The 17,819-nt window shown below is 28.6% G+C and overlaps 1 protein-coding gene across 3 annotated transcripts in view; it reads left to right on the top strand.

The window, feature by feature from the left end:
- The window catches only part of LOC127278966 (serine/arginine repetitive matrix protein 1-like), a 37,219-nt gene that overhangs the window by 1,851 nt on the left and 17,549 nt on the right, over positions 1–17,819 (top strand). For all 3 annotated transcript variants that reach the window (XM_051300963.1, XM_051300962.1, XM_051300961.1), the window contains exons 2-5: positions 2,160–2,396; positions 8,277–8,400; positions 8,693–10,709; positions 13,470–13,528. In XM_051300963.1, the coding sequence (XP_051156920.1) occupies positions 2,160–2,396; positions 8,277–8,400; positions 8,693–10,709; positions 13,470–13,528 (2,437 nt within the window). The remainder of the gene's footprint in view (positions 1–2,159; positions 2,397–8,276; positions 8,401–8,692; positions 10,710–13,469; positions 13,529–17,819) is intronic.

The following is a 17,819-nucleotide window of genomic DNA, read 5'->3' as shown; positions in this document are numbered from 1 at the left end:
CGACTTTTTTTCGACTTATTTTAATAAAATGCGTCTTTTTCAACTTTTTTTAAAAAAAATTTTAAACAAAATACATTTTTTTAGTATACAATGCAGATATTCTTTAAATTTTTATTATTTCAATTATTTAACAAATTTTTAACTAAAATTCTTCACTAAATTAATCATTTTTAATATTTTTAATGAAATTTTTCACAAATTCAATGATCTTAATCTATTTTTCAATTTACATTTTTATGAAGTTTAAAAATTGTTTATAATTTTTAAAAAATTAGCAATTAAAATTACCAAAAATTTTTAATTCAAGATCACTTGAAATTTAATTACATATTTGCAAAAATTTTAATTATTTTTATAATATTCTTCGAAAATTCAATTATCTGAAAGCATATTTCAATTAAAATCTTTTGAAATTCAATTTTTGTATCTGATTTCTAATAAATTCTTCATCAACAGAAATCACTAGAAATTTCTCTTATTATAATTATTGTTTGAAATTTAACACAATCTTTTGAAATTCAATTATTTAAAAATAAATAAAAAATTAAATATAATTTCAATTTAATTTAAATGGTTCTAAAATTTTCCATTTAAAATTTTTTGAAATTTAATCATATGAATTATAACTCCTGAAATTCAATTATTTTTAATGATTTTTATAATATTCTTCGAAAATTCATCTATCTGAAACCATTTTTCACTTAAAAAGTTTTCAAATTATTATATTTTTGTTTGCAGTCTTTAATAAATTTTTTAGTAACAGAAATCATCAAAAAATTTTAATTAAAAATCACTTGAAGTTCAATTAATTTCAAAAATCTAATTTTTAAATCTTTGAAAATTTAATTACTTTTAAAAAATGTTATCTAAAATTATTTGATAAATAATTTTTATAGTTCTGTAAAATTTAATTCTTGTTTGAAAATTAACAAAATCTTTTGAAATCCAATTATTTCTAAAAATTTCAACTTTAACTCTTCCAAAGTTATAAAAAAAATTTTATTTAAAAATCTGTAAAACTTGATTAAGTATTGCCTGAAATTTTTTGACTATCAAAACTAAAAACTATGACAAAATTTTTAATTTGAATAAATTTCTTAAGTCTTTAAACTCTTTATTTTTTGACTATCAAAACTAAAAACTATGACAAAATTTTTAATTTGAATAAATTTCTTAAGTCTTTAAAAAATTATAAAAATGGAACTTTAAGAAGTTTTTTTTTTTTAAATTTGTTCTACTTCTACTTAAATAAAATTTTGAAAATTTGTCTTACAATTAGTTGGATTCTGAAATATTCGAAATATATTTTTTTGATAATATTTTTATAGAATTATTCTGATTACAGAATTAATAAAATGATCTTAATATCTGATAACATTAGTTATTTAAAGTAAAATACTCATTAACCAATTAAATTTTGTTAAAATAAAAAGAATCGAATTAACTTGAATATTTTCTTAGTTCATTAATTTCATAATATGGCGTAAGTTTTAATTTTGTAATTTAATTAAAAATAGAAGGTTCAGAACATTATTTTGTATTTTTTACGCATCGTTATTATTCAGAGTGTTTATTATTAAATTTCAAAAACTTATCAAAAATATAAAATTCTTGATACTCTACTTAAAAATGTCGATATTATTATTATGCAAATATTCTTTTTTAAAATAATAATAGTAAAAATTTTGTACTTGGAAAAATTTCGAAATTTTTCAGAGCTTGTGACTTTTTTTTGAATATTATAAAATTTTAGGTATTGTTAATATTTAAATGTTGATATAATTTACCAGCTATTAAAATTTCATGAAGATATTTTGCTTACTTTTCTAGTTATTTAATTCAGATTTTTTTTACATAAAAAGATTAATTTGCATGTATTTAGAATTTAAATCACAGGAAAGAAACATTAATTTCTCAACTTAAAGTGATACTTTAACAACGCTTGAAACTTATAATTTTAGTTCTTCTTTTAATAACCAGTAAAAAAAAATATTCTAGTTAAAAATATCTTAACACTATTTTATTTAATTAAATTCGAAATTTTGACCGCCTTATTAGACCCGAATATGAGATTCAGCTTTTTCGAATATTTTATCCGTCTACTCCCCTTTTTATTTTTGATATTAAAATTCATAAAGTAATAAAAAAAATCATTACAGATAGTATCGGCGCAATCTCATAAATGTAAAAATGAAGATGATGAGGATGACTTGGAAGCTTTGAGACTTGCAGCTTTACAAACATTACGCGTGAAAGACACTTTACAGAAAAAACGCAACTCTCCTCATCGAAGTCATGTTGGAGGTTTTCAAGGGTCACAATCCTTACGTTATTATAAACAATCAAGAGGGGATCATTTTCATCATAGACAACAGAGGCAAAATGGAGTCAGACATGTAAGTAAAATCGATTTTTTCATTTTTATGTATTTGTATATTTTTTAAGAACACAATGATAAATTTGTTACATCATTTGTATCTTAAAAAAATACAAGATTCATTTTTAAATATTCTAATAACTAATTATTATAGTTTGGAAATTACAAAACGAGTTTTAAACAAAAGTTTAAAAATTTTTAATTTTTTGATTTTTAAAAGATTATAGATAAAATTTCAATAGAATATCCGCCTTTAAGTTAAAAAATGTATTATGAACTTTAGAATTGTACTTTAGTTTGTACTTACAAAAATCGATAACATAATATATTTACATAATTTACATAATTTATTACATAATATATTTAACTTAGGAGTAATTTTTCAAAAATTGATAAATCCATATTTTGCAGTCCTCGGATTATACGATTTTTCCCCACTTATTTTAATAAGATGCGACTTTTTACGACTTTTTTTTGTATACAATGTAGATCATCTTCAGATCTTCTTTATTTCAATTATTTAACAAATTTTAAATTAAAATTCTCTAAATTAATTATTTTTACAAATTCAATTATCTTCAACTATTTTTCAATTAAATTATTAAATAAATAAATTAATAAATTAAAATTTTTTTGTAATTTATTAATAATTGTTTAAATTAAAAAAGAATCAGCAAATAACATTACTAAAAATTTCAATTCAAAAACACTTGAAATTCAATTATTTTCAAAAATTTCAATTTAAATCTTTTTAAAATTTAATTATTTCTAAAATTTTCCATCTAAAACTTTATGAAATATAATAATTTCAACTATAACTCTTCTGAAATTCCATTATTTTTAATAAAATTTATAACATTCTTCTAAAATTAAATGATTGAACAAGCTAACCTGAAGTGAAGTTCAATCCAAATTGTATGAGCTGCCTCGTCTGAAAAGATCAATTGCGTAGTATCCTTAGTTACCGTTTGTTCTGCCACACTATTTCAAATTCAAAGGTTTTTTGGCGCCACTTCCATATAGGTGTCGCCCGTGTTAGACTTCCGTTTCCTAGTCATTATATTTTAGAGTTTGGTGTGAATAATTTTTTCTTTGGGTTTTTTAGAAATAAATTTTTATTTTTGGGTTTGGGAGGGGTTGATCTTTTCGGACGAGGCAGCTCATACAATTTGGATTGAACTTTACTTCAGGTAAGCTTGTTCAATCATTCAATTGTATTTCACTGCCTCGTCCTCAAGATCAATTAAGTAGATGTTCAGAGCTTAAAATGATTTACTCTCTTGTTTGTTATAAAAAAATAATAAACATATGTTTTTTATTGTTATTAATATGTTATAAGTAAATTTGTTATATTAAAGTAAGTAAATGTAGAGAGGAAAGTAAATAGCCCTCTATTTTTGAGTATTATCAATTATAGCCGTTGAAAATGATGTTTTTCGACGATTGGCCGGTTCTAGAATTTCGCGAATACTGTCGAGGTGGGAGTCCACCCTACGGCTTTGCGGATGGTTTCGATGTTTATTCTTTTTCGTAGGGCTGCGGAGGATGCTGCGTGCCTCGTGCTGTGGGTCGTGAAGACTTCTGTGTCGATTCCACTTGCTTTAAGGGTATCCTTTAATGGTTTGTTTTGGTAGCTTCTCGGTGCGGTTTTTTATATGTGATAAAGAGCTTCCCTTTTCTTGGGTTCTCCCTTATTGGATCAGTTTTTTCGAGGTACGACTTGATTGCTGCTACGGGGCATAGTTCCTCTTTATAGTTTAACTTAATTAAGGGCTAATATTTACTTCTACCTGTTGTTTTTGTCTTTGCTGTTATTTTTATTTGAATCGAATTTTTTGTTATATTCGTATTTTGAATCTCTATTGCTGCTATGGTCTGTACCCTGTGTGCTGTTGTTATCGCTAACAGGGAGGCTAGTTTCTTTGTGAGTTTTTTTAAACTTAGGTCTTTATTTTAGCCTAATGATTTTATGTAGTTTAAAACCAGTTGGGGGTCCCATGTGACATCGTACTTAAGTTTTAGTTTTAGTGCCTCTGATGTATTAGTTTCATAGGGGGAGATTTCGTTTTCTTGAGTGTGTTGCTACCATAATTTTAATGGTTTTTCTTATTGTCTGAGGGTTCCTTCCGAAATAGTGGCTTTTATTACATTTGTTGCGTATTCCGACGCTCCTCTTAGCTCGAATATCCTCCGAATAATAATAAAGGCTCTTGTGCAGTGGATGTGTTTTCCTATAAGGGCAAAACAATAATTTATTATTGGGCTTAAAGATAATTGGTTCTGAGACTATCAGGGACATAAAAAGGGGGTACCATGGCTGGGATGGCCATAATGGCACTACAACTATCCCTTTTGTTTTGTCTGACTGAATCTTTGAAGGGTTTGTAAAATCAGACAAAATGGAGGGAACGCATAGAAATAGACGCCAAACCAATTTATTGTAAATGCGTCTACCACAATGGCATCAGGATCTCGATGTCATGAGATATAAGTTTTGCATTTTTCGTTAGCTTTTGACGCAAAGAGATCTATCTCGAAACTGCCAAATTTTTTAAAGATTTTTTCGAATGCCCACTGTGACAACTTCCACTCGGTGTCTTGTGGTAGTCTTCTGGATTTTTCATCCGCCTCTTTATTCTCTTTCGATTCAATATAAGAAGCGTGGATCCACAGATTTCGTTTTTCGCACCATTTCCATATAGTCAACTATAAAAAAAGTTATCTCGCAAGTTTGAAGGTATATAATTTTATTCTTCTGTGAGGCACATCATTAATTTAAGGATTTTTCATTTGTTTACATCTCCAAATAAATCCACAAAAAACCACAGACCATAAAAAAAATGTTAAAAAAGTTTCAGCGTTAAAACTGAAAAAATGTAGTGAGTTCGCGCACCAAAAACAGACAAATTTACTACTTTTATTTACTCTCATTGTTTTTTACATATTCATAATAAGTAATAAACACTTGTTACATGTAAAAAGAACAAAAATTTGTTGAACTGTGGTGTTGAAAAGTTATATTTAAATTTTTTAAGGTATCATAATGAGCGACAACATAAAGTTTAAAAGTTCTAGTACAATGTCCACGTGGACAATTTTTTACTGATTTTTGACCCTCCTCCCCCCCCATTGTGTATATCAAAATACATTGAATCGTGGACATTTTTATACATTTTTATCCCCCCCCCTAAAATGTCCACTTGGTATATGGATGGCCCCTTGTCTAATAAATTCTTTATCAATAGAAATAAACAAAAATTTCAATTAAAAATTTCTTGAAGTTTAATTGTATTTTCAAAAATCTGAATTGTAAATCCTTGAAAATTCAATTACTTTTAAAAAATGTTGTCTAAAATTATGTGATAAATTATTTTCAATTTTTGTAAAACTTAGGGGAGAGGACCCCAAGATGGACATAGTTTTGATTTTGTGTTCTAGAATCCCAACGTTTTAGGATATTTAAAAATGGTGCATACCGTATGAAAGTACAATAAATAAGGTATCTTTTGGCCATAAAGAAAAAATTTGAATTTGCAAACAAACATTTTTTAAAGAATTTTTTTAAATTGTTGTAAATTTCGATTTGAAAAAAGTGTCCCCGAGATGGACACCTTCATAAAATGCATTAAAAAAAATTTTATTACCAAAATGTGAATTTTTGATTTTTTAACTTTCATTAATTCTTTAAATTTACCTCAAATGTATACTTTATATATATCTATCGATTCGTCTTGACGTAAGGAATACGATTTTATTATAAATAACCTTAAATTTTTCTATTTAAAAATTTTTTCGATTAAGGGGGGAACACCAGTTGTAACTCAAAAAATAATGCTTTTTTCAAGAATATTTTCCAAAAGAACAATGAATCTTTTTAAAGAATACTATTTATTAGTTAAAAGTACATGTAAAAAGCTGTAATTTAAAAGAAAAAAAAAATTTTTTTAACAAAAACTTTTGGAGATATGAGCCATTGAAGTGGCGTCTTAAGAAAAAAGGCGAATTGCGGTGACCAGCATTCTGCAAGTATACTTCGTCTGAAATACAAAAATGAAATTGATTTACATTTATTATAAGATTATCTAGTTCGTGATCGAAGGATTTAAAAAAAAAAAAAAATTTGACAAAATGGCGACCTGTCAAAGTCAAAAGTATGATTTTCGTTAAAAAAATACGGTCGATTTTCAGCTATATAAAAAAAAGTTTTGATTAAAAAAAAAAATCCTTCGATCACGAACTAGACTTATATGTGTAAATGAAGCACACTAAATTTTAAATAAATCGGTTTAATGGTATTCGAGTAATCGTGGTCACCGACTTGGAAAATGTCATTTTGAGAAAAACGCATTAAAAGTTTCAACTTACTTTTTTTTGTTCAGAAGAAATTTTGTTTCTAAGTTACAAAGAGTCATCGATTCCTGGACCATATAATAACTCTTCCGCAGTGGTTGCCGTTTCTAAATCATAGGAAAAGGCCATCTGTCGTTAGGGTCAGGTATGGCTGGCCACCTTGTATGAAGCCACGGGACGCGCCGCTGCAGTGTTCTGTATATCTCATTTATTTTTCACCGGATCAACTTTGAAATTTACAGACACATTTCTAAATATGTATACTTTAAGAAAATGCACCAAAAAAAAAATCGATTTTTCGAAAGTTACAACTGGTGTTCCCCCCTTAACAAAAAATTTTTGGAAAAAAGACGATAAAATTTTTTTTTTTCGGTATTTTTCAAAATCCTTTGGTCAGATTTGAGATATTAATATGATAAATGAGCCTACCAAATTTTATCTAAATCCATTAAAACCTGTTAAAGTTATCTTCTAAACAAAAAAGGGATCCACACACACATCCGGACAATTGATCAGGATCTCATATAACATGTTTCTATAAAGAAAAAAATTTGTTTCCGCCACTTTGAAAAGTTTTATAAACGAAAGGACTACAAAGCTTCCTCCACGAGGAAGCAATAAATAAAATTAAGGTGGGATGTCCATCTTAGGACCAATGACCCCATTTTTTTGGCGCAAATAAAAATTGTTTACAAACACAGTGTCAACCGAATCATTTTAGAATAATATTATACGATAAATAAATGAGGTTATTACGATATGCACCTTTTCGAAATCAAAAATATTGATAATTTTATTGACTGAAATAACAACTGTTACAAAACTTTTTAAAACCAAAAATCCACGTGATATATGTTACAGGAAGAAAAATAATTCTTTCCGATCCGTGTTTATATAAAAGGCTTCATCTAAACAAACTAAATCAGTAAAAAAAATTACAAGGCGATATATACTTATACGAAAATGTTATATCAAATGTCTATCTTGGGACCCTCTCTTCTAATTATTGCCTGTTTAACAAAATCTTTTGAAATTCAATTATGTATTTCTAAAAATTTCAACTGTAACTCTTCCAAAATTCAATTATTTTAAATAATTTTATAATTTCTTTAAAAATTTAATTATTTAAAATAGTTTCAAATAAAAACTTTGAAATTTAATTGTTATTAGAAATAAAAAAAACTACAGCAGTTTAAATTTACAGAAATTTTTTTTTTAAATCTAAATTTTTCTGCAATTTAATTATTTGAAAAATTAATGTAAGACTCTGTTTTTAATTAAAGTCTATCATAATTGGAGAATTTTAAGGTTTTGGTAATTTTTTCTAACAAAAAAATAAAAGTTTTTTTGTTAATAATTTTTTTTTCTTAAATTCAACATTGGGAGATCGATTGGTAAGGTCTTTAATATATTAAATCTAGGTTTATCTCCACTTTCTTGAAAAATGGATTTATCGACTTTTGAATTTCAAATTCAAAATTGTTTCCTCAAATGTTTTCTTTCAGTGAATATATAATTTAACTGATTTAAAAAGAATATTTATTTTCAGAATTACTTCCCTAAAAATATTTACCGGAACCCGAACTTAATAGAAATTGTTCCACAAGGGGAAGTGAATCCGACATCTGTTTCAAAGGAAAATATTGACAAAAAAGTTAATCAAACTCCTTCAGGTAAATTACTATTTTTTATGTATTATTGTAATAAGGAACTTTTGAAAAAAATTCAGGGCAAGATATTATTTTATAAAAATTTATATTTTATTTACGTCTTATGATACCATAAAAGTAATATTTATAAAATGTCAATGCAATATTTTTTATAAATTTATTTTAATCTTATAAGATATTTGGAAAAATCTATCAAGTAATTCCCCTTAATATTGTAATTGTCTCTGATTGTAATTAATATTTATTAACAATTATATACTTATATTAGTAAAATCATTGATTAAATAATTTGCAGATGGATCAAAATTTCAACGATATGACGATAATGCGAGTGGTTCAGAGGATGACGAAGTGAAGGATGTTGATGTTAAGGTAGAAGTGAAAACAGAAGAAACAGAATCCGCGGAAGCTGATGAAAGTGCAGCTGACAGGGAAAGTGAAAGTGGCATTAAAGAAAATTCATCAGAAAAAGCTGCTGAAGAAGCTGATGAAGATCGTCTTCTCAACGACGATGATGATGATGTTCTTCTTATGGCCGATTTAGAAGAAGAAGACAGTTTAGAGCGCCTTATGGATGAAATGGAAAGAGAAATAAAAGACGACAAAATAGACATAACAGAAAAGAAAGTGATAAAGAAAGAAAAAATTGCACTGAAAAAAGTACGCGATCCGAGTAAATTAAAAGGTGAAGTAACAAATGTTAAGGAAGATAGTTTAAAGGATAAAGTAGAAATTTCTGTTCCTCCTAAACCAGTTACAATAGTTGCTAAAGCTGAACCAAGACCACTTTCTCCTCGAACAAATATTAGAAAGCGATCTCCCTCACCTAAATCTCGGCCATGGAGAAAAGTTTCGCCACGAAGATCACCAAGAAGATCACCATTAAGATTATTAAAGAAGCCATTGAGAGAAATTTCGAGGTATCGATCACCGCGAAAATCTCCCACAAGATATTCACCTCGATCTCCAAAAATTTCACCACGTCAAAAATCACCTCGACTGTCACCTCAAAGATCACCTGATAGAAGATCGCCTTTAATGTCTAGAGCACTGTCTCCCAGAAATAGATCGCCAAGACCAACACGATCGCTTTCTCGTTCACCAAGAATGTGGTCTAGATCTCCAAGGTCTCGATCAAGAACGCCAAGACGTTCTCCCAGAAGATTACGATCACCAAGGTATTCACCTCATAGATATTCGCCGAGACCCAAAATAAGAGCATCACGTTCTCGAAGTCCAAGATCGCCACGAAGAAGAATTTCACGTTCAAGAAGTCCTCCTCGATCACCAAGGAGAGCATCTTCACGACTTCGATCACCGAGAATGTCACCAAGAAGACTTTCTCCACCAAGATATCGTTCACCAAGAGGTTCTCCACGAAGATCACCTTGGTCATCGCCCAGAAGATCGCCTCGTATGTCACCTAAAAGACTTAAATCACCGCGATGGTCACCAAAAGAGTGTACAAGAAAACCTCGAATAACAAAATCTGTTACACCGGAGAAACGTAGTAATTCACCTCAAAAGAAAAATCAACTTATTGACGAAAAGAAATCGTCATCTGAAATGGAAAAATCAAAATCAAAAAAAGAAAATCTTCCTCAAAAATCTCAAGTCATTGAAACAGTAAAGGAAGAACCAATTCTAGATCCTGTTCTAGAAGCAAGAAAACGTAAATTTGAATCTGTTACGCCAATTGACCCAATCAATGCCAATAAAACAATCAAATTAAGTAACAAAAAGGAAGAAACAAAGAAAACAATTATAAAACCGCCAGAAGTCAAAGAAGTGGAAGTTAAAAAAATTGTTGTTAAACGAACAGAACAACCTACTGAGGTTATGGAAGAATCTGTTGAGAGGCGAAGAAGAAAAGTAATTACAGTAGAATCCAAAGATGAAGAAGTAGATTTGTTACCTGATGAAATATATGATTCTGAAAGTGTAGAAGAAGAAATAAATGAAGAGGCCATAGAGAAAATTCCAGAAGCAGAGGAAATTTCTTTGGAAGTACATCCATTAAATCAAGAAAAGAAAAAGAAGAAGGATAAGGAAATTTATCAAGTTGGTAAATTAAAAGATCTGGCAATGTCAGATCGTATTGCAAAGGAGAAGAAATTTAAAAAACGAAAAATGGAAACTACAGTGGGAGGAACAAGTGAAATCGAAACAGAATTAGAAGATGTTACTTCTATTGATGAAGAGGGTGATTTACGTACAGAACTTAGTAGGAGGCGAGCAGAACGGTTAAATAGAGCTGTTCCGATTCAATCGGCAAGACTCTTGCAATCAGCCTTCAAAGGAGTTGTTAACGAGTGAGTATTTTATTTGTTAATTTTATTCATTATATAATTGTGTGATAAATTAAAAAATAATTGGTCTTATTCAGCGGTAACAATTTAAAAAAAAAATTTCTTAGAACTTTGAAATCATATTTCACTATGAAAAATAGATATTTTTAACAATTTTACCATTTTTTTTTATTTTTCAGAAATTTTATTTTTTGAAAAAATTGAATTTTTTCAAAATCTACACGATTGATTTTTCCACACAATACTCAATTTTTCTGACAAATACTTATTTCATTTTGTGAATTTTTAAAATTCTCGATTTTTCTTTCAAAGTTTCTTTTGTATTATTCCTTTCTCAAATTGTGTTTTTTTTCTCAATGTTTTTCTTAAACTGTTCGTGTTTTAAATTTATCCTTTAAATTTGAATTCTTAAAATTTATTGATTTAATTTTTCAATTCATAAACTGTTAAACATTTACTTTATTGTTTGAAAAATATTTTTTAGTTTCTACGCCGAAAGTAGACCTTAAAAAAAAATTATTTTGTATATTGAAAAACTTTGAAAAGCCTTTGAATTTTATTTTTTCAAAAATTGCTGGACACCCTGAAAGCATTTCGCTAAAGTTACGAATTAACCCATTAAGGACTAAATGTACACAACTTGTCCTTGAAGTTTGACTTTTGTTTTTAATGATAAAAGATAAAGAAAAAAATTTTGCAATACACAATTCTTATAGTTTAAAAATCGCTATTTCGAATTCCGCATTGAAAATTAACGTATGTTTATAAGTAATATTTATTTTATTGTATTTAAAAATGGCGACTAAAATAGATAGAACAAAAAAAATCGGACAAGTGCGAGTTACACTCGCATTAAAGACGAGGATTCCGTACCCTTAAACCTAAAATTTAAGGTGCTTAAACTGTGAAGGCAGGTGGAAAAATTCAAATTTTGCTTAATTTTTCCTGTAATGTGAGTATAAAAACACATAGATAGACACATAGTCACATATAACGAAAATTATCAGTTTTTCCTTGAAAACGCTATGATTATCAACTCCAATCATGCTCACTATATTTTTCTTGTAAACTATACGTAAAATGCATAAGTTTGAAGCCCATTAGATAAAATTTTCTTCGTTTTTTGAAGAAAATTCATAATTTTTATCGAAAATTATCAGTTTTTACTAGAAAATGCTATGATTATCAACTCCAATCATGCTCACTATATTTTTCTTGTAATCTACACGTAAAAATACGTAAAAATGTATAAATTTGAATCCTCTAATTGTAAATGCAAGTTTAACTTATTTAATTTTAATAATTTACGAGTATAAACAATTGCGATTTCTGCTAGTTGACGTGCAGACGACATTGCGCACGCAGCATTCTCACGTAGCCAACTGACGTGATTCGTGGACTAAATTGGCTACGTGAGAATGCTGCGTGCGCAATGTCGTCTGCACGTCAACTAGCAGAAATCGCAATTGTTTATACTCGTAAATTATTAAAATTAAATAAGTTAAACTTGCATTTACAATTGGATTCCTTTGGAACATTAAAGAAAACACAGGTAAGATCATTTTAGCGTTTAAGTGATTGAATTTTAGATAGTCGCATGAAATTTATTCAATTATTATTTAATAATTTTTTTAGTTGTAAAATTATAAAAAATTGTTCTGAAAGAGATTTATTCCTCTCATTTTCCTTGACATTTTAAAAAAAAGTAGACCTCAATCCGATTATTAGAACGGAAGATATAGCAGTTTAAAATTTTTTGTTATTATTGCAAATCTCGTAAACTAACAAATATTTTAAGCTGAAATTTACGTTAAAGATCAGTCTTACTATATATAACAAAATTCCAAAGTTTCATTGCAATCGGTTAACCTACTCCGAAAAAGTCAAAATCTCACCTGGAATCGCACTATAGCGGACGACTTTTGCAAAAATTGATTATATTCACTTGAAACTTGTCCCTTGGGGGTTAGACATTTATAATTATGTAAGTGTAACATCAGATTTGCAATCAGCGACCCCAAAAACCTTTGAGTAATAAGTTTTAAGGCAAATTGATCATTTTTGCAAAAATCGTCCGCCATATTGGATCCGCCATTTTGAATTTTAAAAATCTGACCTCAGAATCGTAATCAGCGACCCCAAAAACCTACGAGTAACAATTTTTAAGCCAAATTGATCAGTTTTTTTTGTTTTTAGGATTTCGTATACCCTACGATGAATTTGTAAAAAGAATCTATTTTAGTCGCCATTTTGCATTTCTTAAACTATAAGAAATGGGTATTGCAAAATTTTTTTCTTTATCTTTTTATCATTAAAAACAAGAGTCAAACTTCATGGACAAATTATGTACATTTAGTCCTTAATGGTTTAATAAAATTAAAACATTTTTTTAATAAATTAATTTGAATGTATATAAACAGAATTCAAAGAAATGTCTGTATTAATATAAAAGCAAAAAATCGTCTTAGACATTTATAAAAAAAGTTACTTTTAATATTTTTAGTTACAAGTTTCATGAAAATGCAATTATTTAAGACATAATATATATTGCATGATACAAATACATATAATTATGTGGACGTCCGCATGAAAAAGGACCACTTTAGTTTCTTTCGTAAGAGCGATATTCGCATTGATGTTCACACAAAAATAATCCTTATTGTAATCGACAAAGTGGTCCCTTTTTTCATACAGACGTTCACATATTAATAAATATTTTAACAAAATGAAAAAAAAACTTATGGAAATAAATCTTTTTTACAGAGTTGCTAAAAATAATGCAAAAGTAAATCAGAGGTTTGCTTTAAAAGGAACTGAAAAAGGTGAGTAAAATTTTTCATAAAATGTAAACATTAATATACAATTTAATTTATATTTTCACTATTAAAGGGTATTTCTCATGATAAATTTGAAAAACAACAAAATTCAACATTTTTTTTCTTGTTTACCTTATTATAAAATTTAAAAAAAATTAAATAGTGAAGATTATAATCCTACGTATTAAAAACAATTAGAAATTTTTTTTTGTATTGTGTTAAAATGTAGAGGGTGTCATAGACGACCCTTTTTGACGCGCACCGCGGTTGTAAGCTTAGCGCCGTCCTCAGAGATCTAAACAAAAAAACTGTTAAAGTTGAAGTACAAAATTGTAGTATTTACACCTACAATTACCTTAGAAAATCAAAATTTAAACGAATGATACGAATTTAAAAAGAAAATTGATTAGTGTTTAGTTTAGTTTAATATATTAAGCAGAAAAAACACTTAATATATTAAAACAAAGGAATATTAAAAACGCCGGCTTGGCTGCGAGAAAACAATAAACTGTTTTTTGATGACATGTACATATTAGAATTTTTGATAAAAGTTAAAATTCATCATAAAATTTGAAACCTACATTCTAAAAACATTAAGAATAGCAAAAAAGAAAATAAAAAAAAATTTTCATGAGGAATTCCCTTTACAAAACCGCTTTATTGTATGTAATATAATAGACGATATATATTTTTAAATTAAAATGAATATGTTGAAACTCTTTGATGTAGAAGTATTAAAATCATTTATTGTGATGTAAAAACTTAGGTGACCGACACTTTCGTTTTGGTCGATATTTCAGTAGTAAGAACGCACTAAAATCAGCCTAAGCGACAATGTCGGATACCTAAGTTCTTACATCATACGGTAGCGTTATAGAACGTAATTCCTATAGTCCCCATCAGATATCCGAATAGACAAAACAGTCACATCCCAATTAGAAACTCATGCCTGGATCCATCCATGGTGCATGCATGGAAGCCCTGTTCCATTCGTGGGCCATACATGAAATCCGTATATGGGCATATCTCTAGAACTTTTAAACTTTGAGATATTAGAAAAATTAATTTTTTTTTCAGGGCACATTCGTGAAACAAATTTTATTGTCTTCAGTATTGATCAAATACTATAAAAAAATTTGCGTAACTCATTTTTACACATTGTTACGCATCACAGTGGGCCTTATTGCAAAAAACCTGCCCAAAATCTCTAGATGTGTTTAAAACTGACTGAAATTTGATACTCGCGGATTTTTTTGGTCGCTGATTACAAATGCGACGTTAGTTTTTCAAAATTCAAAATGGCGGATCCAATATGGCGGACGACTTTTAAAAAAATTGATCGAATTTGTCTGAAATTTGTTACTCGGGGGTTTTTTGGGTCGCTACCACCTTTAAAATGATTTAATGCTACAGTTTCGAAAATTTTATGGCCTATTGCTTATTAAGTCATAAGTAAATGTAGTTTATAACAATTTTTGAATTTTTAAAAATTTAATTTTTTAAAAAATTTTGTTTGCAATTTTGGATCCACCATTTTGAATTTTGAAAAATTAAGTTCAGATTCGTAATCAGCGACCCCATAAACCCCCGAGTAACAAATTTGAGCCCAATGGGATCACTTTTTTAAAAAGTCGTCCGCCATATTGGATTCGCCATTTTGAATTTTGGAAAATTTAAAATTCAGATTAGTAGTCGCAGCGACCCCAAAAACCTTCGAGTGAGAAATATCAGCCAGATTTAAACACATCTATTAGTTAATACTTACTTTTCTTCACAAACTATGCGTCGGACAGTTTAGGTTTATATTCATTATTAATTATACAGTTTTAATGAAGTGTGCAAAGGTTAACTATTTTTCTGTATACTTTTATAATGCATGAGAAGAGATTACAATGAGTTGGGAGCATTTAGAAGCAAAATTCAACATGTGCTTTTCAAATATGTGGTATTTTGATTTGAGTTACGTTTTAAAATTTAATGTTTGAAGTCATTGCATTCTTTGTGTAAAGGAGGCACACATTCCTGTATGGGTTCAAATTACTTCTTATTAGGTAGATAATATAATCCCGTTGTGCCGTTACTCAAAAACCTTCGTTAAAAAAGTTATATCAGTTTAACTGCTAACTTGTAGAAATTTTGAAAAAGTTGTCTCGCAAGTTTGAAGCTACATAGTTTTTATTCAATTTGAGGCACATCATTGTTTCATGGATTTTTTAGTTCTTTACACTCCCACCGACTCCTATTGCAAGCCACAAGACACACAATGTTTCGTTAAAAAAGTTACAGTCTATAAACTAAAAAAACCAGTCAATATCACACACTAGAAACTGTCGATTTCACCACTTTAACTTACGTTCGTCATTTCCTACATAATGAAAAAAATTATATAACGCATGATACATTTAAAAAGCCCTATAATTGGTCAAATTATGGTATTGAAAAATTATTTAAAAAATTCTTAAGGTATCATAATGAGCGATAACATAAAGTTTAAAAGTTCTAGAGATATGCCCATATATAGCCTATCCGAATATTGAAACCTTGCACCACACTTTTTCCAAGCGATTAAAAATTTAATTAGCCTTTTTCTTCCGACATTACCACTGCCGTGCAAAGTGAAAAGAACATAAGTGACATTTTAGTTGAAATAGAGTTTTTGGTATCCTTGGATGCGTAAAAAAGGAGGTGCATCTAACTGTATAAAAAATTGCCAATTTTAATTATTTATTACAAAACTAGATTGTTTAAAAATGAGAAAAATCTTAAAAGTGACAAAATGCAAAATGAAAAGAACACAAAATCACGTGTGTTTCTTTTACTTTGTAAAAGAGTCCGAGGAAGAGCTGAGTTCACAAAGTAAAACGAACTTCCACACTTGCGTTGTTTTGGAATTGCAAAAATCTTTTAGATGGATAGGATTTGCAAAGTATAAGAAACGTTCTCGCACTTCACGGAATTTGGGTTCATGTCGTATCTTCTTACTTTGTGTCCTTTCTTACCTTGTATTTGCCATTTTCAAACTCCGCAACTTTATTTGCGGATTGTTTAAAAGTTACTTTCTTTCTTGCGAAATATCATCAATTTGATTTTACCTAAAAAGTGATTTTACATAAATTAAATTTTTGTTCTATATTGAAGTCCTAGAAGCAAACGGTTTTTCTTGATTTTCTCCATTCGAACGAAATGCCACTTGAGTTCTTTTTACTTTACACGGCAGACCAGACATAATTGTAGGGTAATATCACCTTGAGTGGACCGCCTAAGCTTTTTTTCGAAAAATTTCTTTATAAAAGCAAATTAATCGTAGTTTTCTATTCCAAGCTTTAGTTTAGATCCACTTCTCTAGGGATCTAAACTAAAGCTTAGATAGAAAACTACGATATATAAAATAAACAAATTTAGAAAAAATTTTATATGAGTTAAAATATACACAAAATAGCATCCTGATAAATTGTTATAAAATGAGGAATCTAGCTGTAATAATATTATTTTATAATATTAATTAACTTTTAAGATAATTAGTTCTTAATTACTAAACTTTTTTGAGATCTTGTTGAAAAGTCGGTACTTGCAGACAAACATGATATGTATTGACTCGCGTATTGGCAACTATACGACAGGAAAGTGGTGACGTAGTTACTCCTCTTTCCTTGAAGAGGAGTCGGTATTTCCCATTACTTGCAGGAAAACCATTGCTAGACTCAAAATCCTGATTTCGACGAGCAAGTACCGACTCTGTGATGTGACGTCACAAATGCTTTTTCCAGCAGTAATGCAAGTATCGACTCTGAGCAAGGATTTTAAGAATTTCAGCGTTAAATTTTAGCAGTATCCGACATTTTTGTTTATTAAATAACAAAATTTTTAAAATCTTTTAGTACCATTAAATAGAGCGTACCGAAATTAGTTAATATCGATTGTTATTAATTGAATTAGTTTTATATATTAGCACTTAGGAACGTGTTTCTTTAAATATTTCGAAATCACTCTGAATGCAAGTACCGACTTTCTTTATCAGGACGTCAGAATTATAAATACACTTCGGGGTTTTCATCACAGAGGCTTTTTCCCTGAGCAACTGTATCTTGGTCTTTCCTTCTCCCTCTTAACTTCTTTCTCTTTTTGAGATCTAATTTTTCAGGGAAGAACGAAGATTGTAAAACACATAAATACACCAGCGCAACGTTCTGTTATTGTGCAAGTGAACTTTTCACAAGCTTCTCTTCACTACTCGAGTTTCTTATGTCTGCTTCTACTTCAATTGATTCCCATTTTGATGCCCAGTCTGAAATTTTCA

Source organism: Leptopilina boulardi, unplaced genomic scaffold (genome assembly GCF_019393585.1).
Source record: "Leptopilina boulardi isolate dan_hultmark-lab unplaced genomic scaffold, ZJU_Lbou_2.1 LbouV2_213, whole genome shotgun sequence".
Classification (NCBI taxonomy): Eukaryota; Metazoa; Arthropoda; class Insecta; order Hymenoptera; family Figitidae; genus Leptopilina; species Leptopilina boulardi.
The sequence above is the reverse complement of the archived record's forward strand: the minus strand, read 5'-3'. Positions and strand labels throughout refer to the sequence as shown.